The following is a 25,618-nucleotide window of genomic DNA, read 5'->3' on the forward strand; positions in this document are numbered from 1 at the left end:
TGTTCCTGACACTTGAAAAGAGTTTGTGTGTGTATGATATAAAATCTGGAGTTTTCCTTACTTCTTCAACCAGAAAAAACAAAAATATTAATGCAGTTTTCAAGTGTTCATTATCTTTTCCTAACTTGACAGTCAGTCAGTCAGTTAGTGAAACTGAAACAACTACGTGTAAAACAATTTTATTCTATTATATTTATAAAAACTCGAAGAAGTAAAAAAATGCTACTCAAAAAAGAGGAGAGAGGTTGTAAGCCCCTCAACCCCTCCCCTGGATCCGACTGTGTTGTGAAGTTGTGAATCAGTAGCAATTCAGCGGAGAAATTGTTTAGATTTGACCTTGAAATGATTAAGAGTAAAAAAAACCTCAAACAGATCTATAAAAAATTGATCAAAGCCTAAAAATGTGAAAAGTGCCAATTTGCAAAAACAACCAAATAAAAGAAGCACTAAGAAATGGTTAAACTTGTAAAATTAAAGCCTGAGAAAAGTTCAGGCCTGAATTTTTTCAGGTTTTAATTGCACAATTACTTACGTTGTGTGCATAACTGCAATAATCAACCATATCTTCATATCTTTCTCCGCAGTTCAAATATATGATCTTTCATATATTCACTTGTATTCTTCACCATCTACGGGTATATTACGAACTCACAATATGACCAGCTCCGAGATGGCTTTAGTGATAGCTCAGTCGGTAGAGCACAGCACCGGTATGGGTTCGAATCCCGTTCAGGCCCGAAGTTTTTCCAGGCTTTAATTTTACAATTACTTAAGTTGTGTGCATAACTTCGATGAACAATCATGTCTTCATATAGTGATTTATCTGATGGATAGCATTATCCACGCTTTGCAAAACTGGGCTTCTTATGTTGCATATCAAAAAGTTGTACATGTGGGGCTGCTGAGTGGCGGAGTCACATACAAAAGGGAACGGGAGGTACCATATTACTTTTCAAGACTGTTCTACATTCCATTTTCCAAACTCTATGACTCGTTGGTTTCTGCTGAAGATTTCTAATTCTTGTCCGTGTAAAGTCTTTTTACGCCTTCCATAAAGAACATCTTAGAAAGCCTGGAGATAGACGACATTTAAAAGAGGTTTTGATAGAAATGCCACAACGCTAAAATCAAGGTAAAGTGGCCTAAGCCGGGTATGGGAAATGAGGAGAGGGAGGTGGGGTCACTCCGCTGTTACAGGGGCGGGGTCGTTAAGGGGTGTAAATCGGGGATTTTGATTATATAAACACTTGTCAATGAAATACCAAGTGAGCTTTCTCGCGGAAACGATATCTTAATTCGTTAAATAACGTTATCTTCACAGTTGAAAAGATGACCGTTGCTATGGTTACATAATAAACCGCACCTTTCGCAGCGAAAGTGAAATGGTGCCTCTTGCTTGGTGTAGAAGACAAGGCTGACGTACTAACTACAGAGAACATACAAACGAGAAAACGATGAAGACAAATGGTTTGTAGGCCGGCGTGCTTTTTTGATGTCACTCTATGTCTTCTACACCAAGAATAGAAGGAGCCGAAATGGTTTGGTATTTCGTTGGTGTTTAAATAACAAATTGAACATTACATGGCCGCTTGGAGATTCGAAACTTCCCCTCGAGTGTTGAAAAATATTTTATACTCGTTCCCGGCACTTACACTTGAAATATTTGTCACCAATTGAGGAGAAACTTCCTGTCTCCTAGCATCCTCTAATCATTCAGAGTGCTCAGAAAAGAACATCAATGTTCTTACCAATCAAAATATCTTTTATGGTTGCATGCAATGGTGGTTTATATCGATGGGATATGAGATTTTTCAAATTTCTTCATAGATGAAATCAATGACGATGCGTTAATTTGTGTGAAATTTGTGAATGGGATCTTTGTGGGGTCAAATAACACGTACGAACAAGAAGTGTCTATTTTTGTCATTTAAGACAAATGTTTGATCATAACAACAGTTAAGTTAAAGACCCCACAATCGACGGAAAGAAGTGTGGCATCATATAAAAATTAGAGTGTGCTGGCTGTGAAAAGACCTTTATTGGAGAAACCTTCTGACCCATAAACGTCCGGTTAAAGGAACATTCTAACAACTTCAGGAGAGGAGAATTCGTGAGGCCCTGGAAATTCTGTGCCAGTCCCCGACACTCAATCGAGACCGTAGATTTGAACTTTCGGCCCAAGACAGGGATGTTTTGACACATGACTTGGCCCACCCAAGCTCACGTGAAAAATAGATTCCTGCTGTGACAGCGTCGACAGCTTGTGACCGCTAAGACACTGACTCTGCTTCGGTATCTTGTTTCTTATATAGAGCAGTTTTCAATTTCAAACCAAACCAAACCAATTACTAACCAAATAGACTTCAGCCAATCTCAAACTGTAGTAAAACCAAAACCAATTTAGTCAAAGCCAAAGTAATTGCCTGATTTCTTTTGACACTCGATTGAAAACTGCTCTATCATCACAAAAACAACTTGTCACTTTGAGCAACACGTACCATCTAAAGAGGTTTGGCAAGTACTGCTTAAAATAGACCATTACTAGGGCTGGTTCACTTGAAATCCACACTTCGTCCAAGTTGTTTGCCACGCTTACTGCCATTAACTCTGCACAGCGCTCAGTCGACATTATTTGAACAAAGTCAGGTGCACCTGGTGGATCTTTAAACTCCTGCAGGGACAAAAACCTAGAATCACTGGAAATCTATCTCTCAAACTCATTAATTATTCATCAAGTTTAAACGAAGGAATTCATGACCGTAAATTAGCATAGAGTTTTATGTGCTTTATAATTATGAGTTTAATAATTAGCATAGAGTTTTATGATTTTATTTCTCCGTTTTCTCCTTAGTTTTGGTTTAGATTGAGAAGATATAATCAAACACAGCAGGAGCCCATCACTGACAAGAAAGAACGTGTGTGACCACATTTCCAAACAGCTTGAAGCTCATCAAAAATGCTCCGCAAAGCGTTGTATTTTCAGTTCTATTCTCAGTGTTTCGGGAACATGTTCTTTTGTGTTTGATATATTACTTCACAATAGGAACAAAAACTGACCAAAATGGTTACAATTACATCACTGATGAATGTCATTTGCTGACACATCTTCTTTGAAAACACGTTAAGTCGGCATCAGCACATCTTAGCACTCATTTCTAGGTACCTTAGGCATACTTACATGGTACCCTGTTCCCATTTAAACTTACCAATCGAAGTCTAAGATCTTTGATATTAAATACATTACATATTATTGACATCCATGACATATCATTGGAGAAAAAACCTGCCACTGACACTGTTTGTCTAAAAACCGAGTCACTGACAAAATGGCACCACGGGAAAGAGTCAAATATGTGGGATAACACACTTTAGTCAGTGATATTTAGACGCTAACAGCTGAGCGCTTTTTAGACTAACCACAGCACGTCAGATTTCGTCATTTTGCCACTTTGCCTTTTAAACACTTCCCAGTATATGTATACAAGGGTCCATATGATAATTGTTTTTTCTCCAAGTCGTCAGCTCGGCAAGCATTCCAGATTACATACTTGCCCTGGCAAAATTTTACTTGCCCGTTCGATAGGGAAGAATTGCAGAACAACATGTAAATGCAAAGTTTCCTTTTTCATTAATTTCGCGTGGCCAGTCTCCCATGCAGTACACACACTGCAGTACATCATGTCCGTAGTTGCGGCTCTCGACGGACAAACACCAAGGCCTCCTCGACTGCCGTGAAGGCTGAAAGGGACGCTTTTGTTCCGTCTTCCTGCTCCTATTTGGCTTGTTTTCCGAAGTGTTTTAAACATTGTTAATGCCATATCCTGATCAAAACAGCTGATGCGTCGCGCCATTTTCGCAGATGCAGATGCAGTACAGAACATCAGCGGTTGACAAAATGAAAATTGAGCCTGCAAATGATTTCATTCATGGAGAATACCACATCATCCATGATCATCCATTCCTTTAGTTATCTGGCAGCAAAATCCTGGAATGATGATTTTATTCCAAAAGAAAACTGCAAATCTTTCTCTGTCTTCAAAAAGTTCCAAATGGATGACTAGTGTTCAGAATGCAGGGAACTCATAAGAAAATTTAAAAATTTTTTTTCCGGTACAGTCAAACTTTAAAACTCGTCCAGCAGACAAGCTTTCGCATTGGTATGGTCGTCCCTACGATTTTTTAGTCGTGACAGACGACTGGACGACTGGACGACTGCGAGCATGGACCCCTACGCTGTATAATTTAAGTTAGACAATGCTTTCAGGTCATATATGATGGAATATCCCTCTTGTCACTTGTATTTTATTGGTATACACACAAGTAACCTACAGAACGGGCATTTTTTTTTTTTTTGCGTATTTTAGGTGAACAGAGGCGAAAGGGAGGCAAGTGCCAAGCGCGAGTTGCGCGCGAGGCGAAGAGCGCGAAAAAAATTCTTCCCCTCGCGCATGACTCGCGCTTCCCGCTCGCCCCGCTTTCGCCTCTGTTCGATAAAATACGCAAAAAGATTACGCCTGTTCTGCAGGCTAGCCTCAAAGTGAGAGTGTATACCAAGAAAATGCAAGTGACAAGTGGGATATTCCATGGCACACCACGAGAAAGTTTTGGGTAACCATTTTATATCATTTCATAGAAAATACAGTGGCCAACACGGAATAATCAACAAAGCGCTTGACGCGAAGATTGGGTAAAATACCATTGAGTAGACAACAGCTTTCCTGTATTCTAATTGGCTGTATCATACATCAATAAGCCAATCCAAGCTTAGTTACAAGTTGTAAAGATATCAATCAAAACACATTTTTTTCTTACATCATTGACATCATTGATGTTTTCAGTGAAAGCATAAAGGTCGATGTTTGACTCGACAGGTCCTGGTAGAACGGTCTGTACATGAATGTTGTGCTCAGTCAGCTCCAGCCGTGCAGTATCAAAGTAACCCTAACAAAATGATAATGGCCATAAGTACCTGATGCATTTTAAGGCCATTAGACTTAGTGTTGTTCCCCAAGGCAGAGCCATTAGGGAGCACTGGGGTTTGAGGGGATACAAAAGCAAATGTTTCCTGTGGGGCCAGTAGTGTTAAGTGTTTTGTTGTAATGCAAGCATGTATTTTGAAAGAAAGTGTTTCAAAATTTTCTAGTGGACTTGGCCACTCTCTCGTCCAGCCTGTGGCTGGTGATTGAGCAAAAATACCGTTGTTTCCTTGGAAATGTACTATGTGAGCAAGGACTAGATGGTCTTGATTTGACATTGTTAGAAGCCACATCTCGAGAATGGCTGTCGGTAATATAACTTACAATCATTAAATAAGTTTGTTTAACAACATTTTGATCCCGATCACATACCTGCAATGCATGTTTACTGGCGCAATAAGTTGCCATGAAAGGTGTCTCTGTGAAAAATATTTTAAAAATTTCATGTATTCTAAATAATGATAGCATAGTTATCAATGTTCCCACAAATGTACTGACAAAACTTCACCACCTTAAAACCCCCATATAAAAACCTACATTTTTCAAAGTCAGGCTAAGCAGGTTAACAAGTCATTCTGATATTTGGGGGTAGTTATATTTATGACAATTTAGGTTAATTAGGTTCTTAAATAGGTTCTTATTTTCGTCTTAAAAATTAACTGCAAGCTTATATAGAGGACTAATTCATGCTTTTAATTAACAACACTGATCCTGCATAATTATTTTAACTTTTGGAACCCAACAGAACAATGATATTGAATCACCACAAATCTAGAGCTCCGAGACTTCACTGGGTGAAAGGTCATGACCTGTCTACTTACTGTATTGAGGCTGACAATTCAAAGGAAGTTTTGACCAAAAAACTAACTTTTCCACATTTTGACGTAACATCATAATTCAGTTGATTCCTTCCTATAAAAACCTGTTTTCTTTGCATCTTTTGCTAATAAGGGTATATAACTGCTTAACTAGAGGCCTAGGCTGGAGGTTCTTAATCCACGAGGCTATGATATGTAGGTCTTTACATTCTGATCAAGGAGGACTTAAATTAATAAAAAAATTCACTGAACAGAAATATTAGAAGTGACAAAAGTTTGATGTTTTGGTTTCTGTTTGTTTTTCCATCTGGGGTGGCAGTCAGTCAGTCATTCAGGCAGTCAGGCAGTCAGGTGGTCAGGCGGTCAGGCAGTCAGGCAGTCAGGCAGTCAGGCGGTCAGGCGGTCAGGCAGTCAGGCGGTCAGGCCAATAGGCGGTCAGGCGGTCAGGTGGTCAGACAGTCAGGCGGACAGGCAGTCAGGCTGTCAGGCCATCAGCGGTCAGGCAGTCAGGCAGTCAGGCGGTTAGGTAGTCAGGCAGGCAGGCAGGCAGTTGGGAAATCAAGCAGCTAAGCAGTCAGGCAGGCAATCAGTCAGTCAGTCAGTCAGTCAGGAAGTCAGTCAGTCAGGAAGTCAGTCAGTCAGGAAGTCAGTCAGTCAGGAAGTCAGTCAGTCAGGCAGTCAGGAAGAGAGGCAGGCAGGCAGGCGGTCAGTCAGTTGTTCAGTCAGTCAGTCGTTCAGTCAGTCGTTCAGTCGTTCAGTCATTCAGTCATTCAGTCATTCATTCAGTCAGTCAGTCATCAGCCACTCCTGTCAAGACTTTTAAGTTTTATAAATAAGTTTAATAAGTTATATATTAACCCATGTAGTTGATAATTAAATATTAAAAAACCCCAAAACTCCTTAAATGTAGTCATCAATTATTTTTTATTTTTCAATGTACACTTTACAGTTGGACTGGCCCGTGGATAGCTAGTGCTAGTCTACAGCGGGCCAGTCTATCAAGATATAGTTACAAATGTTTTTTATTACAAATAAATAAATAGAAAAATAGAAAGTTAGGAAAAAGTGAACAGAACAAAGAGGTGGGAAAAGAATGAGAAAAGAAGGGAGGGGTTATCTGTCATTCCAGTAAACAGTGTACATTTAGTGAAACATTTAAGAATAAAACACATTTAAAATGCACAATGTTTCAATATTGTCATGATATCCTGATGTCAAGTGAAAAGTAATAAAAAAGTAGCTAAGGTTAACAGTGGAGCTCCAGTGGCCCAAAGGGTCTCGAAGCAGAGCACCATAACCATAGAAACAGACCCACATGCATGCATAGAAATAGAAAACCATGCAACTCTTTTTTCATGGTCAACATGGCTAGCGGCATGGATCGCAGGCGCATGCGCCCAGCGACGATGACGTCGCACAACATGGTGCCCATAGTCCAGCTAATACCAAGTCCTGGTTTACAGCGTATATCTTTGATATTTGACATCCCTGTTATGATCGATTGACACCTGTCAAAACAAGGTATCTGCTGACCAGTATCATGACTGTCTTGTGGGCTCAGGTTTATAGCTCATCAAGGTCATGTGTTTTTTTAAAGTTGACTGCTGACCAAGTACTTGTTTTCGATTGGATCTGGGCTCATGTTAGGTTAATTTGTTGTAATCACGGCCAGATTGTTCGGTAATTGGGTTAATGCTAGCCCAGGATTAAAAGTTGACCGAATTGTTTAACTTCTATACAAATGTTGGTGTAGTTTGAGATTATTCAAAATCAAAACAGAAGGCCAAAAATAAAAACAGAAAACTTCACTGCAAAATTACAAAACTCAAATCAAAATTCTCAGTTCTCAAATTCTCAAACTTCTCAATCAAAATTGGGTTAGCTTAATTGGACTTTGAACAAAGCAGCCCAGGAGCTCCACTTTAATGCTTGGGTAAATCTATATATTACACAATCATGTATATGTTAGTAGAGTGCTAATTAAAACAGTTTCCTGCGGAAAAATAAATGAAAAATGACGTAGTTTCCAGAATAAATTAATTAAAATTAATGACATTACCAATTTTTCCAGCGACACTGCTCACCACCACAATCTGCCCCTCATGACGTTCAATCATATGCGGGAGAACTGCTCTGGTCAAAGAGATGGTACCAACAACGTTTAAATCCAAAAGTGCTCTATCCACCTCTAATGATGTTTTTTCCACCAAACCTCTCTGTGTTCTACCAGCATTGTTCACCAGAATGTCAACCTACATTAAGAAAACAAATGTACTTGTACCAACTGTTTCATTATTACCTCATGTTGGATTTCATTTTTTAATTTCCATTAAGGTTCCTAAAATAACAAAGGTTTAGTGCATATTACGATCAACGTTACTGTACTCTTTAAGTCAGCAAAGTCTGGAATGCACTTTCAAGGGCATTAGAGTTTAGTAAGAAAAACAACATGCACTATAGTCCGTACATAAAAGAAATGACACTCGTCTGCTAATCTTCCATAAAAAATGCAATTTGAAGTTCTAAGTACTACAAACGTTAATAAACCAGTCCATTGCAGGAGTAAATGTATGAACTCACAAAACAAGAAAATCACTTATTTCATGGCAACATCAAAACATCAAACAAACGTTCACTCTGTTAAAACTTAATTAGATGAAATGTTGTCATGTAACTGAGCACAATAAAATTATTTACCATGGACTGATAATAAAATGCATGGAAAATAAAAGAAAAACTCCAGGCTTTTTTCCAAACTCCTTCCAAAACGTAAACTATTGTAAGTTTTGATATGCAGATTCAGCATAACCAGTAAAATTGCAGCCTGTGATAGTCTGAAACTCTGACTCTTATAACATTAATCAAGAATAAGACACTGTACCTTTCCAAAGTGCTTGAGGACATCCTGGGTCAGTTTTTCATGTGTGTCAAATTTTATCAAGTCCAAAGGAAGGACAAGAATATCTTGATCTTTTTCAAACAATGAATCATGATCAATACCAATAGCTGAAATATAAAGATAATTTAAGCAAAATTATTATGGAAAGGGCAAGAAATTAGCCAATATCAGTAAATATTAACTCAAAGAGGGTTTACATTGAATTTTTTCTAATGTGTGATCACAATAAGGGCAGATAAGAGCCTAAAGACTGAAAGTTATTATATATACAGGTATGCAGTGTTGAAATATCAATACACGGACAATGTTACGGATATTGTTTTCTTTATTCTGTGTAAAATCTATTTTCAGCTATTTTGTTTTGGTTTTATCGAAGCGTTGGATTCGAAGATAATAGTAAATACGCTAAAAAAAAAGGGAAAGATTTCCGTATAACCCCATACATTTCATATGATTCCAAGAGATCGCGAAACCCCCCAAAAAGCTGTGAAAGGAAGACGAAGGAACGACCGACGAACAATCGCCCGTGAAAGGGCAACCTCTTGGGCTTAGACGGTAGTCCCTCCTTTCGCGTTCTTCTCGCCCCCAGGATCTCGCGCGGCCGTTCTTCTCACCCCCAGGATTTCGCGCGGTCATTTTCTTCTCGCGGCTTTCTTTCGCGTCACGCACGACGGACTAAGCGAAAGAGGGACCACTCGTGGTCTATTGAATATATACATTTATAATTGCAGCTTACTGTATGAATAAAAGAGAATTTCGTTGCGCGCTCTCGCGCGCTGTCTTTTCACCGATTCTCTTCTTCCCCTAACTGCATTCTTCTCTCTTTTTCTTCTCCATACTACCCAGGCTCCTTAGACATTTTTTTTTTCTTGTACCCCTGCCGGTCTCGAACCACTTACCTTTCGCATACCTCTCGCTTACCGGTCTCCCTTCTACAACATTACACTACGAGGTTCAGTTGAGAATTACCCCTCCAAAAATAATTTTTATTTCACTTCACTCGTTCGCATTCCAAAAAATTTACATTACAATTTACTTATTCATCTGTTTACCGCATGTTTCACGCTGCACGAAAACATGCATTGGATTTTTTAATCAACTGCGTCCCTGGTGAGTTTCCGGTTTCTTCTTCGTCGCGTTCACTTGAAAACTGACCCGATGCTACAAGAGAAGGTTCACGGTACCGGTATCGGTATCGTTTACGTCAAAGCCCTTTTCACCCTGTAAAAACGTCTTCGTAATCTTCTCGATTGTTGAATGCTCTACCTCTTAAGTCTAGGACGTCTTAAAGACTGTTTGTCCTCGTCCTGCGCCAGTGGAGATGCCTCCCTTTACTTTATACCAGCTGTTCACGTAAAGAAAACCGCCGATAGATACTGGTACAGCGAACATCGAACCTGCTCGCTTTTTCTGTAGCATGGGCTCGAGAATGATGGATACAACGAACTTCAGGAATTTCATCACTAGATGACTGTCGTTCCCTCAGCGTTGAAAGAAACAAAATTCAAATGAATGATTACGGCTATCGCAAATACGAGATCACACAACCGAGGTAAGGAAGTGGTTTCTTGCACTGGATTTTCTCTAATTTACAGAATCAAAATACAGCTATCTCCGATCTCGCCGCCTTTCGATTGCTGGTTTCGCCCCAGTAAAGAAATCTGTCAATCATTTGAGAACCGCGTAGCGAGCATGCCAAAACGCGACAACATGAACACGAGGGAACCACACCATGTTTCACCGCCATTTCTGTCCAGGATTTGCCTTTTGATTCGATAACTTTTTTATTCGCTCTTAGTTCTTTTTAGCAGCAGCTCTGAGACAATCAGGACTAATGGAATGAAGGGACAACTTTGTGACAGATTAGCGACAAGTTTCAGCCTGACATTTTCCTGCTGAGCGTGGAGGATTTCACGTTGTTGGTCGCCGTATCAGGAAGGTAACTATTGTAGGGTTCTTTTATTTTGCTGTGGAAATTTTAAAGTTCGTTACCTCCAATCTTCACACCGACGAAAGAGGAGATTTCCTTTGCAATTAGTTTTCTCAAATTTATGTGGAAAATAGCAATGTCGAACTGTTTCATGTCTGCCATCATATATCGCGAGGCCTCCGAATGTAAGTCTTCCAAATATTTGCGAACTGTTCAGAGTTGTATATTTAAACTTGAGCTTTCATTAAATAAGCTTTTCTATCTACAGTTTTATCCGTCTTAATTTACTTATGAAACACCTCATTTACTTTATGATTTCCCGGTGATATGTTGATTTTGAAGACTTTCTACGAGTGATTTAAATCATGAAACTTAAGGCGGGAATTACAGATCACTTAACAAGATTTGCATGTTTAAATAATGCAGTGATACATGTAGTAAGGGTTTTAGAAACCTCCATTCCTTACTGTTCAGTACCAGTTTTAAGTCCCAAATTTGAAAGCATTTTCCTGCTTGAGCTTCTGCATGGGAATGCACAGACTCAGTGTGAACTTTTACTACGTTGAGGTATTTCATTTACAAGCTATTTACAATTTCTTGGCCTGTGGAAATAAAGAAGCAGCTTCTGCTCACATGCTTTGGCATAGCTTGTACTGGTGCTAAAAATCAGTTTTATTTGTGTGGTGGAAGAAAACTCTGTCATATTTCTGGATATCAAAATTGAGCTGCCATACACTCATCTGCAAAGGGAGATATGAAATAGACCCTACCTGTATGTGTGTGCTAGCTAGTAATGAGGTAGACAGGCAAAATGATCATTATCCAGAAAACTGACTGTAGTTTGGAACAACCCGAGTCAATAGAACCTCCACAATGCTGGATTAGGCCAATTTTGATACTTGGCTCCAAGGTTTTGGAGAATATCAACAAAAGTTGTTTCAAGTGCAAGGGATATTCGTTTTATTTCTTTAAGGTAAAGAGATGAGTAAGGACTTAAGCACACCAAATTTGGCCTGAAGTGTTGCCAATCAGAAGCTAGTTCCTTTAATGAAAGGAGAGTTAAATAAGGCAATAAGGGAGGCTAAAATAAAGTCAGATGAATGCAGTCTTTAGAAGTTCTTGTCTCAAATGGCAATGCTTGGTGCCATAGAGGACCATGAACTGTTCGAAAACTGTTTCAGAGGCAGCAAAAAAACACAGTGCCAGGGACTACAGAAAGGGCAACAAAATGAGGTAGTAAAGTCAAACTTCCTGTGCAATCTCTATCACAACTACTTGATGGGGCCCATTATTTAAACAGTTAAGTCTAGAAGATCGAAACAAATGTCTGAAGATAATTCTGAAGAAACAAAAACATAAATTATTAGTATCAAATATGGACCAATTCTGCCGAGGGACCTATCCAGTATTCACTTTGGTAAATAATGCCAGATGCTTTGTCTGAAACTGAAACAGACCTCCTGTAGTAAAACGTTATTAAGTGACAGGCAAAATCCTCAATCTAACGTAACAGAAAAGCGCCGTACCCACTGTTGTCACTATAAAACGTGCTATAACTCTGCAGTATAACTCTGTCAGTTAATTAGGTGCAGACAGAAGGGTCGCGAAGCTGTTCAAAAAGGAAACTCTTACCAACATGGAGTTCAGAAATACATCTATCCCCTCAATATCACACCACTACACACAGAAAAAAATGCTCGAATGAAATATTACACCGACTGCAATCTGGCTCACACTGAAATGAACATCCACATTGCATGTTGCTTCGTAGTGGAGTTCCTGCCCACATGTTTACAGTGCAATATTTATCCCCGCTCCCTCAAAATGTCCAGAATTTAGAGGTAGGGCAACTAGAACTTTTCCCTACATGTTTGAACGTGAAACAAGCAAAACGGTTAGAACACTTTACCACCATTTTCCGCATACGGAAGTCCGCCATGTTTCTTTCCCACGAATCAGTACTTAGTCTCGCTCGGCTAAATCATAGAAACTCGGTTCCAGGCCTCACTACCAGTTCCCCCACCCCCCCCCCCCCGCCGCCTCCCCCGCCGCCGCCCACCCACCACCCCTGTTTGGGAAGCAGAAAACGTGTCAGAACGTGCAAGGATACGTCATTGGTAGGGAAATAACCACCGTACTAAAGATAGCCGTGGATAACACAATTCTTGAATTATGTGACTCTTGTGACTACTTTGCTAGCCCCTTACTCAATCAATCAAGTAATCAATGAATCATCAAGGACTGCTTTGTAATGTACACTGCATTGCGACTGTAGTGCTAAGAAAACAGTTAAATTTTAGAGCGCGGTAATAAGATTTAAACTGAGGTCTTCTTGTTTTATCTTAATTTAACCTACCTGCACAATTCTTCTTGACTCTCTCTAATTCTGCCTTCCTTCTCGCAGACAGTACTAATTTGCAGCCATATTTGACCAATTCATAAGCCAAATATTCACCGATACCGCTCGAAGCGCCAGTAATCCAGACCACTTTCCCTCGCAAGGCAACCGCTGGATCTTGACCGATCTTCTCATAAATCATCAATATAAAATCACCATCTTGAAATTTAAAAAGTAAGAAACAAACAAGAGGAACAAGGACTGCAGCAATCAGGAAATTTCGGCCCAACATGATCACGAATCAACCTCGCAGACCTGCACTGCGTTGTTAGAAGACATGTGACCAATCCGTGACAAAATATGAATTGGAATCATGGACTAAGGAACGAAAGGAATAGTGGACAAGGAATGGAAAGGACCATCCTTGGAGACCCAGGGGCTACTAGCCGGGACGATGCGATATTTTCGGCGCGAAAGTTTACTTCAAGAGCTGAAGAGCTTGAAGTAAACTTTCCCCCCGAAAATATCGCTCGCCCGAAGATATCGCATCGTCCCGGCTAGTAGCCCCTGCGTCTCCGAGGATGGGAAAGGACGGAACTTTGATTTTAGCTAGTAAGTGTTCCGTGCACCACAAAGACGCCCTAATCCCTAAATACATTATTCGAGAACTTTGTGTTTAGATATTCCCTCGGCCGGTACATAATGCACGATACAGATTTGTCTGATTTGGCCTCTTGGCTCCTTTTAGGCCTTAAATAGTTGAACCTCACTATTTCGAACTCCCAGGGAAAACGAAAAATAGTTCGAAATAGCGGGAGTTCAAAATAGCCGATAGTAAATAACTGAAGAACAAATCCGAGGGAAATGGTTTTGAGTTCGCTGAATAACCGCGAGTTCGAATCTGCGGGGTCCAACTGTAATGCATTGCTATGGCTGGTCGTATCTGGTCTCGGTAGCCGCAAGGCCTCATGGTTAGTGCGTTCCTCTTAGGATCAAGTGGTCTGGGTCGAGCCCTAGCCGGGGTCATTTTGTTGTGTTCTTGGGCAAGACACTTTACTCTCACAGTTCTCTCCACCCAGGTGTATAAATGAGTACCGGCGAACTTAAAGTGGCTCAAAACAGTTTCCAGCGCTTCGATTCTGATGGGTCATTATTAACCGCTCTTTATCACTTGATGCTGCCATCACGGTATCAACAAACGGCCCAATAATTGAATCATTGAACACGTTGTTATCACTTGACACAATGGGTTGATGGGTTTACACAATGGGTTACCATAGCAACAATACGCTAAAACAACCCTTAATTACGGCTTTAGCTGTATAGGGGCTTATGATTCAAAAAACGGTACGGTCAAATTTTCTTCTATTTTCAAATTTTAATAGGCATGATAGACGCAACTTATGGCAGTTTAAAAAAATTCTGTCCATAGGGTTCAGAGCCACCTTAAATTTTCAAAACTTTAAGGCGGCTCTGAACCCTATGTACAGAGTTTTTTAAAATGGACTAGCATCCTATTCAGGGGGGAGTAGAAATACTCCTAGTCGCTTCATGCTACAGAAACCGAGATAAGCTCCCGGCAGTCTGATGGGCCACTTGGCTCGTATGCAGACTTGACCTACCTAGAAAATATTAATAGATAAGCATGGTAATGGTTGTTTAAGTTTTCTGCAAGAGTAAATATAACGTGCAAGGTGTATCGGTGACTCCGAGATAAATATTCTTTTCGCTGGCGTATTTTACCATACGCGGCCTTAATAAGCATCTCTCTGCGCGATCTGCTGCCCGCAAACATGAAGATTTTGTGACTAATTTTTGCATTTTTTGTTACAAACTAATGATCCATATGATTAAAAATCAAAAGCATTCAATTCTGTCTCAAATGGTTGGCTAATCGTTCGAGACCATTATTGTAGCATAAACTGATAAAGATTGGTACTAATCCATCAGATGATAAGCGACAGAGTGCTGTAAAGTATCGTCATGCACTTTGATAAAAACTAAACAAACCTGGATAGTCTTCCAATGAAGGTCTGGACATTCCAGCTACTTGTACGGGGGTGGATCCAGGAATTTCTGAAAGGGGCGGGGAGGGGGGAGGGTGTAAACAGAAATAACTTTGGACGCTATTGGTGTGGATGGCGAGCGCCACAAGTGTGACCTTCTAGGGGGCTCCAGGTCATCCAGCGTGACTGACACTTGAAAAGCGTTTGTGAAGGCTTCATATAAAATCTGGAGTTTACCTTACTTCTCAACCAGAAAACCGACAATAATAATGCAACTGTAAAGTGCACTTTATCTTCTCCTAACCTGACAATCAGTCAGTTGGTTGAAGTGAAACAACTAGAGTCAAACCTCCCGTAAGCGACCACCTAAAATGTCAAGCCCTAATGGTCGCTTACGAGAGCCTAAGGGTCTCTTCATATCAGCCCGGTTAACCGGGCTGGCTCGGTTTCCGAGATCTCGCCTCGCTACTCTTTCCTCCGTAAAAATTTCGATGTGTTCATATGAGAAGCCGGGCTGGCCCGGTTACCGAGATCTTGGTAACCGGGATGAAAATTTTTCCATGTGAACGCTCTAGCCCGGGTAACCGGAACGAAACTTTTTAGACAAAATAGTTTCGCTTTCGCAACATAGCGGCCAAAATGGCATAACTTTTTGTCTCGTATGTTTTTCCACATTAGGAGTATGCGAATTAGCTTTATTAGTAAAGTTACAAGAGTCCATAAAGCTACGACAGCCGCGAACGATACAAGTTTATGGCTCACCATTTTCGTTGCGTTTCTTGGATTTCATCCCGGCCGACCGGGCCTAAATTTCCCATATGAACAGACAACAAAATTCGTCCCGGTAACCGAGCCAGCCCGGTTACCAGGCTCATATGAAGAGGCCCTGAATCATATTGGGTCAAAATTTTGTATCATTATCATATGGTGACTTACCCCAACACCTTATAATACAATTTCTGCTCTATTATCTGTCAAATGTTCGCTTACGAGAGGTTAAAAACAATAGAAAATTTCAAGCTTTTAGCTCTAAAAGTGGTCATGGTTGCTTACGAGAGTTGGTCGCTTACAAGAGGTTCCAAACATAGGGATTTGACTTGGAAACTTTTCGTATTTTGGAAAACTGATCGCTGAGGAGAGGTGCTCGCTTACGAGAGGTAGTGGCGACCGAAAGTTCGGATATAGGTATAAAACAATTTTATTCGATTATTTTTATGAAAAGTCGAAGAAATAATGATAAAAATGCTACTCAAAGGGGCGGGGGGTGGGGGATGGGGTTGATGTAGCCCCCTCCATGCCTCCCATGGATCCGCCTGTGTTGTGAGTTGTGAATCAGTAGCAATTCAGCGAATAACTTGTTTAGAGCGATCTTTATTTGACCTTTAAATTATTAAGATCAAAAAGAACTCAAACAAGTCGATTAATTTAATTTGATAAAAGTCTAAAAATTGAAAAGTACTAATTTGCCAAAACAACCAAATAAAATAAGCATTAAGAAATGTTTAAACTTAAATATCACGCATAGAAATAGAGTGAAATAATCTAATTATTTCAGTACAAATCTACTAGTCGTTTACTCTATCAATTCTTCTTACAGACACTTCGAAAACGCAAAGCGTCCGCCATTTTATTAACAAATGCACACTGCTACGCTACTCACTAATCTACGACAGAATAGACAGTGAGTAGCGTAGCCAATCAGATAACGGCATTCGTGATAGAACGCAAGTACATTTAGACTTTACATGGAAAATTTTTCCAATTTCAGTCTTAAATATTAAATATGTCTCTCTTTATCATACTTTTCTTGGTAATTTGCGCGGCTCCGTAGAAGAGAACAATTATGTGAAATGGACAAGGTGCGCAAATAACGAAGTGAAGTGAATGTAATGAAGTGAAGTAAACAAACGCGTCCGACTTTTGAATGATCTTGCTGAACACACAAATGTTCTCTTGACACGGGGGCGCGAAGCACTACCCACAGAGCGCGATAGCGTCAAGACGAGCGCGTAGAATCACGCACGCCCTCTCTCCAAACGGCTTGTTCTGCAGACCATCTTGATGTCGCAGAAATTTCACCAGTTTTGATTGGCCAGTCCATCGAATAATGGGAAGAAGTAACAAAACATTCAAGCATTGCTGGAACATTGAACTGAAACACGGAAGAAACATGAACGTCAACGTGAACGTGAACGTGAGAAAATTACTCTTGACGAAAATCGCGAAATTTCGTACCGAATTTCCGCACTTAGGTTATACTGTACTTTGTAACAAGCACGCTAGCGGTCAGAACCCAGCTATCATCACTATGCTAGTCCCCAGCTTGCAGCCTTCCTTGCCTGACAGTTGTCTTTTGGGAGACCATCTTTGTGTACTCGACCCTTCGAAAGTGCAACACACATTCGGCAATAAATTGGATACTTTGGCTGCCAGTAGTTTCCAATAACAGTTATGTTACCTGTAATAATAATAGTAATAACTGTAATGTTACTAATTCCTGCCTGCTTCCACTCCAAATATTTGTTGTATTCAGTCTCGTTATGGATAAGATATTTTAGGTGTTCAGCAAGAAGTTTTGGACATTTAAAATCGCGTACTTCTATAACGGCGTGTCGCAGATTGCCGGGCAGGAACTCATCGAGTTTGTCTGTGACCATCACCACGGGAACCGAACCTGCATTCAGCGCATGCAACAGTTGATCGTAAACAAAATAGTCGCAGTCTTGATTAAAAAACACCAGGCTAAACTTGCACTTTCTAGCCAGTTCTGTTCTGAGTTGCTTGAAGTCTTTGCCGTTTCCAGAGCCATACCTGCCAACTGAATCGTTTTTGTTTCTAAGACAACCTCCGTAAGAATCGACCTCCATATACTGCATCAATTATTTCATATATGCAATACGCACAGGTTCACAATTTGAGAAAGCAGCCATAACAATCCCTGTTTGTTCTTTGAAAGGAGGTGGCGCTGTCAATGCAGGCATAGAAAAAACAGGATTTGGAAAATCCGAATCTAAGCGATAAATTCTCAGCAAGTTCTACCTGAACATAAAGTTAGGGTTGCTTAGCACAGGTGTGTACACTGGGTTTTCCTGTGTCCACAAGGTCCATGCTGCAGCGTGGTTTGGCGGGCTTATGTCGCCATCCCTAGCGTGCACAACGACGCCGTTTGCTTCGGCTGCTCGCGAACGGTCACTTGTAACTTCGCAAGCCACCTGCATTCACCTTTCTTCCAGACTTGATGGAAATTTTGCTGTTCTCCAAAAATAGTTGACCAGAAAACGCTTACCTAAGGCGTAGGGTCTTTTTTTGATTTGTGCGTAACATTTGAGTTTTCTATAAAATATTCCGGACCTGCGGCATCTGCATACTCTTGTCTCGAGACGTAATACCAGGTAAGTGACCAATAAAACGCAGCATACAAAGAAAATATAACCCTTGGGTAATCGATACATCTTGGTTGTCGAGCTTGGCTGAAATACCTGTTTAAAAAGTGATATTCAACTGGTCAAGAGGATTGCTTGAGCCAGGCAGGAAAGCTTGTTTTCCAGGAGTTTTATTGAATTCTTTAATCTAGGATCAGTAAGTAGTTTCATTACTTGAACAGAGGAGGGCCTCCATCAATAATCGTGATTATTTGTCTGCATTTTGGATCAAAACAATGATAAATTAATGTCTACCTTTAGCAGAATTCTACTCGTATACTAATGCAAATGCTGCAATCTGATTGGCTGAGCCATCGCACACTTTCACCCATTAGTATAAATCTATTAGCGTTCTATTACATATGCCGTTCGTATTGGTCACGCTACTCACTATCTATTCTGTAGTACATAGTGAGTAGCCCAACAGTGAGCGGTTCTCAAGTAAACGTTTCTTTGCGTTTTCAAAGTGTCTGTGAAGAGGATAAAGTTTAAAGTGACAAGTTGCTATATACTAATTTAAAAACAATTAGAACATTCGCTCTCTATTTCTATGCTTGGTAGTTGACTCGCGCTGTGCCCTTGTTAACTATCACACGACAGAAATATCGAGCTGATAATGTGCAAGTACCGGCCATACCAGCAAAATAGTTCTTTAATCTTAACTATTAGGTGTCCCCAATTAGTAGAGGGCTTCACCCTCAGCAATTTTACTTAGAGACATTTTAACAAAGTTGTTGTTGTTCAGTGTTGTTGCTGTTGTTGTTGTTGTAGCTCAGCCAATCAGATTGCAGTATTCGCATTAGTATGCTAGAAGAATTCTAGAAATTGTTAATTAGTGGGCAATGGCTTCATGTGGTCAAAAACTGGCAACGTTTTCTCGTTTCTCCGATCGAAGTTTTGAAGGAACAGTTGAAAACGAATAAAAATTAAATTCACACTGGGGTGAATGGCACTGTGATATCTAAACCAATCCCTCAAGCAAATTGTAAATTATTTATTCTGGGAATCACAGTACAACGAAAATTCAAAATTGTGTTTTAATAAAGAAAGCTGGCGAGGAAGACTCTTCTCTTGTTAAAAGGATAAACTATAATTATTATTATTAAAACTCATCTACTTCTGACATTTACCAGCTACTCTCACATGCAATTTTGGCAAAATTAATTTCTTAAATTGTAATTAAGAAATATAATTTGTATACCTATGTAGATCAATAGTTTGTGTGACTACTATGCAATGAGTATGACTACTCGCAGCTCATACAGGTCAGGATTACAAACTGACACAGCTGCTGTACAGTGTACATACATGGCTCCGTCTGGAAGGTTACAGTCTTTCTTTAGAGAGAAGCTGGACAAAATCTCCTAGCCCCCTCTGGCAGGTCCTACATGTAATTCCCCCAGGGGAGGGGAGGGGAAACTCCAAAATAAAAAGAATGGGGGTGTGCGCGTACCTTTTAGCGGTTAAAAAAGTATTTTTGGTACCTCTTAAGGTGTTCATTCTCAAAGGGTGCACAGCATGCAGGAGATTTTGCTGTACCCTTCAGGGTATTGAGCCGAAAAAAAAATATGTTAGAACATATTTGAGAATCAACTAATTTTTAATTTTGTCTCATTTACAATTGTCTTTATCTCTATTAAAAATTATGAAAGTGTCAGTTAAGCTGTTGTTTTAGAATTGGAACCTCTTAGAGTTGAACAAATTCAAGCCCACAAAACAGGCCTCGGACCTTGGTGCCCGTTAGCGGTTCTTTTCAAAATTTCCGACAAGCAACCTCATCCTTTTGATACGGAAGTCCCCCTGGGACAATATCCCTCTAAGGGGTTCCTGTTCCTCCTGCCACAGTACCCATGCCCACCCCCCCCCCCCTGTCATATAGTACTCTGATCCTCTCCAAGAGGTCAGGATTCCCTGCAGAGAGGTTGTTATCCTATGAGCAGGGTTTTCATCAAGGTCCGGGTACCAGGCAAATTGACTGGTTGTGGGGATGATTTTGCCTGCCTAGTTTGACCATTGAGAGGAATGTTTTTCTTATAACAAGTTCAGTTCAAATAGTTTTGCCCATGAAAACCAGTTGCCCTCCTACTGAATATATTAATGAAACTACTGTATGAAGAGTTTTGCACAGTTACTATAATGGTAACAACATTATAAAGCTGCATTAAATGTGAGTCTATAGGGCAAAGGGCTGCCTGTGTGGCAGCACTTTGTTACCACTGCAGTGCATTCCTGGAGATGAATCACAAATGCACTCACCCTTCTAAAGCTCCCGTCTGTCAGTCTGAATTCTACATGCTGGATACCAGAGGTATCTCTGGGAATAGGTAGGAAAAGAAAAATCTTCTATTACATAAACTGTGCTGGGGGGTTCAGGATTTCCAGCCTTTAGAAAAGCTGTAATTTAACACGTGTAAAATTACAATAGTTTCACTGAGATTATATCGATGACATATTGTTTGATGTCATGTTTGACTCTTCAACATAGCCTGTGAGCAGGCTGCAAGAGAAGGCAGGAAAAAATTTGTTGAGCAAAGCAAGCCAACGAGCGTAAAAAGAATTGAGCACCCTCATGTCTTAAATGACATGGGGTGTGGCCACATGTCAGAAGTACAGAGGTATCGGCCCCTGCTGGCTGTAGGCCCCATATTGTGCAGGAGTAAGCCCAGGAAGGCCCATGAGGGATCTACTGTCCCTTGCATCTAAGCGTGAACCTGTGACACCGAAACATGCTCACACTGAGTGACAAACGTGGCATGGTTGGTCATCAAACATTTGGAGTTTAGCGAGACTGTGAGCGTGAACTTCTGATTGGCTATGCTACTCACTATCGATTCCGTGATAGATAGTGAGTAGCATAGCAGTTTGGGCTGAAACCTGGAACGCTTGAACGCTGGAACACCAGAATGCCGAAACACCAAAATACTTAAAACCGGAACGTCGGAATTCTTTAAACCCGAAATACTAAAACCCGGAACACACGAAATCCTAAATGCCTGATTAATAAAACTGGGAAAACAAAATTACTAAATCTAGAAACACATAGGAAACCCTAATGCTGGATTACTAAACCCAGAACCCGAACTTAGACAAAACCCCGTACTTCCAGGAAAACTAAAACACATGCTTCAAGCAAAAGAAATTGTGCACAATCAGGTGATCTTTGACTGCCAAAATATAATTATGATAATGTATCTACTGCAGTCAGGTGTGCGTTCATCCAGGGGCGGAGGGGGAAACCAAAAGGAAAAGGACGGGGATGCTCGTAGGAAAATTTGAATTAAACCCCTAAAGGAGACCAACCTGGGTGTGGTTTGAGCTCTGATAACCTAATTGTTTAATAGAAACACGAGTGGAAGTTTGGGAGAACGAGAAATGTTGTGGGAACACGAGCCGTTAGGCGAGCGTTTCCATTGCTTTTTCAAGTTCTCCCAAACTTTCACGAGTGTTTCTATTTAACAATTAGATTATGAGCTTGAGATTTCTATCATGTGATAGTTGACGAGAGTGCAGCCTGAGTCAACTATCCCACATAGAAATCAAGAGCGAATAATCTAATTGTTTTAGTATAAATCTACTAGTTGTTCAAAACTTTATCTAAATCCTCTCCACAGACACTTCGAAAACGCTAAGGAACGGTCGTCATTTTCTTAACAAGGGTACACTGTTACGCTACTCACTATCTATCACAGAATAGATAGTAAGTAGCGTAGCCAATCAGAGAACAGCATTCGTGATAGAATGGTAGTAGATTTGCACAATTGTGTTTCGATCATACAAGCAATCCAAACAATAGCGGGTATTTTCGTAGACATGTTTGGACTATAACGTATTAAACACTATAAATTGTATCTAAGCACCTATCCCTCTGGCAACTATCAATCAGCAAGCTATAAGCTCAAATCGATCCACAAAATTAATTGTATTTCTTTTGTTTCAGATGAAGGGTCCATGTGACTTATGTGGCGTGTTATGTTGGTATATTTCAGAACCGTGACATTTCGAAAATACGCCCTTTAGCCCTGCTATTGTCTATGTAATTTTTATTCGCCACAGTCCTTGACCTTAACGCTAACCCTCAGTATCACACAGAGGACTCGCTGTTCATAAACAAAGCGTTTGCAAATCAAGCGAGCTAAATTTCGCTTACCTAGTATAATCTTACTTTCCACTCGTCCGTCCGGCAGTGAAATATAGGCTGATTTAGCAACAGGACGGGAACGTCAGATGACGACTGCAGGGCGCCCAGAATAACCTGGATTCTGTTCTGATCTGACCATATATGGGTATTTGTACTGCGCGCGCCGTCGTCAACTGACGTTCCCGTTCTCTTGCTAAACCAGCCTAATAATGAATATAAAGAAACCTCGTCCCCACAAGCAAGCACTGAAATAATTAGTCTTGTGGCAAAAATGTCGACTGATTCCCCCGAAAAAGATGAAGAGGAACTCGAAGCCAAGGGACAAATGAGATCAAATGATAACGGAGCTCCGGCGGCCCGAAGGGCCGTTAAGCGGAGCCCCATACTCATATAGGAAAGAAAAGGAAACCCGTGAGTTGATTAACTCATGGTTATCATGGCTAGCGGTATTGCTCGTGGGCGCGTACGTACGACGGCGACGACGACGACGACGACGACGACGACGACGACGACGGAGTCGCGCAACGTGGCGGCCATACTCCAAATAATAAATGAGAAACCAGAAACTGCAAGGGACCGCATACGATAAAGGCTGCCAACGTAGAATCCACATGAGATCTGATAGGCCAACAAAATGTATGAAGACATACAATAGACTACAAGGCTGATACTACGTGTAAACGTTTCGAGACACCCACATGACAAGAACCGATAAAGTAGGATCGCAACAGTGGACAGCTGTTTCGCTCTTCTTGGGGCTCGTCAGCACTGTGTAGCGAAGATATGTAACGCCAGCCCAACAGCCAACGCACATAAATTGCAAAATGACCCGTTACGTAGTATCAGCCTTGCAGTCTATTGTTTGTCTCCAAATAATAGGTTGAAAGAGACATGCAGCCTTGGTTTACGGTGTACTTCTTTGATATTGGGCATCCATGTTATGATCAATTGATACCTGTCAAAACAAGGTATCCGCTGACCATTATCACGTGACCATATCGCGGGCTCAAGTTCACAGCGTGGTTTTGGAAGCTGACCGTTGACCAAGTGCTGGTTTTTAATTGGATCGCGGGCTCATCTCAGTTTAACTTGTTGAAAACAGGGCAGGATATTTCGGAAGCCGGTTAAAGTTAACCCAGAATTAAAAATTAGCCGAATTATAACTTTTTCTTCTATACAAATTTTTTTTCCTGCTTTGTTTTGTGTATATAGTGATTATTAAAACTCAAAACAGAAGGCCAAACAATATACAGAAAACCTCAACGCAAAGTTACAGAACTCAAGTCAAAATTCTACCTTTTCCTGGGTTAGCTTAATTTGGCTCTGAACAACCCGGTCCAGAAGCTACGCTTTTAGGCTGCCCTAAAGCTATATATTACAGGTATATCCGAAAACTGCATTTGTCGTTATCGAGATACCGCAATCTCGTTCCCAGAGTCTTCGTTTCCCTTGACCAGCGGTTGGAAAACGTGAGCTCTGGTAACAATGCTGGGAGCGCAGGACGGAGCGCAGGAGGAGCGCACCCGTTCCGCGTTGTAACACAGTACTAGTGGAGTTGTTATGACGTTGTAACCAGAAAATTAATGCATGCTAATCAAGCTAAACACTATGACAATTCTCTAACTGAGAGAGGGGTGGTCGAGGAAGACAAAAGGCGCGCTATTCGGTTCAATCTCTCAAATAATTTGTTACTTGATAGTTCGAATTCATCAACTCTGATTTGGTTTAGACCATTTTGAAGGTAAGTATCGTCCGTTTAAAGGTATTTAACGTTTGTTCTTTTAGTTACGTACGGCGGCGTTCGATCATCTATCATTTCTAAGTAATTATTACCCCCCCCTCCTCCCAAAAAAAAACACGCGTTGATAGGTACAAGAAATCCATCACAATATTTCTAATCAACCTTATTTAAATTAATGAGGGCCATTTATTTGTGGGTTTCAAGTACCAGTATAAGCCATTCATTATACCCATTCACAATAGGTTAATTCGTGTGTCACAATCATCTCAGGCACAATCTAATAAATATTACGCATTAATTTGCAACCGACCACTCAATATAAACATTCCAACCAAAAAAAACATATCCAGGTTACATTTAGCACCCATATATGTAGTCACCACTCAACATTCACCTCATTTCAATCCAAAAATTTGTGGGTTAATATCATCTCACTACAATCCAATAATGTCTGGGTTATAATCCTCTCATTACAATCAAATAATTTGTGGGTTACAATCAATATATTAATATCCAATCATTTCCGGGTTACAGTCAACTCATGATAAACCAATAATTTGTGGGTTACAATCCCAAACTTTTTGGGTTACAATCATCTCATTACAATGCAATAATTTGTGGGTTACAATCACCTCATTACAATCCAATGATTTCTGGGTTAGAATCATTTCATTACAATCCAATAATTTGTGGGTTACAATCAATTCTACAATCCAATAATTTCAAGGTTACAATGATCTCATTACAATCCGATACTTTGCGGGTTACAATCATCCCACTAGTATCCAATAATTTGGGCATTACAATCAACTCATTAATATCCAATAATTTGCAGGTTACAATTATTTCATTAAAATCCAATAATTTATACCTTACCATCATCTCACTACAACCCAATAATTTCTGGGTTACAAACATCTCATTACAATCCAATAAATTGTGGATTACAATCAACTCTTTACAATCCAATAATCTGTGGGTTACAACCAACTCGTTACAATCCAATAATTTGTGGGTTATAATCAACTCATTACAATGCAATAACTTGTGGGTTACAATCAACTCATTACAATGCAATAATTTGCGGGTTACAATCAACTTATTACAATCCAATAATTTGTATGTTACAATCAACTCATTACAATGCAATGATCTGTGGGTCGTAATCAACTCATTACAATCCCATAATTTGTGCATTACAATCAACTCATTAGAATCCAATAATTTGAGGGTTACAATCAACTCATTACAATCCAATAATTTGTGGGTTACAATCAACTTATTACGATCCAATAATGCCTGAGTTACAATCAACTCATTACAATCCAACAATTTCTGGGTTACAGTCAA

General features: G+C 40.2%; 2 protein-coding genes across 2 annotated transcripts; both read right to left on the minus strand.

Annotated features, from left to right (window-relative positions):
• Positions 1–983: 983 nt before the first annotated feature.
• On the minus strand, positions 984–14,742 carry LOC145476955 (dehydrogenase/reductase SDR family member 7-like). Its single transcript, XM_081455468.1, has 7 exons — positions 12,980–14,742; positions 8,676–8,800; positions 7,854–8,046; positions 5,349–5,395; positions 4,813–4,941; positions 2,499–2,671; positions 984–1,072 (listed from the first exon to the last, which is right to left on the minus strand). Exons 1-7 carry the CDS (start codon positions 13,251–13,253, stop codon positions 1,015–1,017), a joined length of 999 nt encoding a protein of 332 aa, XP_081311594.1. The 5' UTR covers positions 13,254–14,742; the 3' UTR covers positions 984–1,014.
• Positions 14,743–16,760: 2,018 nt separating this feature from the next.
• Positions 16,761–18,310, minus strand: LOC145467729 (GDP-fucose protein O-fucosyltransferase 3-like). The gene has a single exon (XM_081451332.1). It carries the CDS (start codon positions 17,841–17,843, stop codon positions 17,274–17,276), a length of 570 nt encoding a protein of 189 aa, XP_081307458.1. The 5' UTR covers positions 17,844–18,310; the 3' UTR covers positions 16,761–17,273.
• Between the last annotated feature and the right edge of the window lie 7,308 nt (positions 18,311–25,618).

Source organism: Orbicella franksi, chromosome 2, assembly GCF_964199315.1.
Source record: "Orbicella franksi chromosome 2, jaOrbFran1.1, whole genome shotgun sequence".
NCBI lineage: Eukaryota > Metazoa > Cnidaria > Anthozoa > Scleractinia > Merulinidae > Orbicella > Orbicella franksi.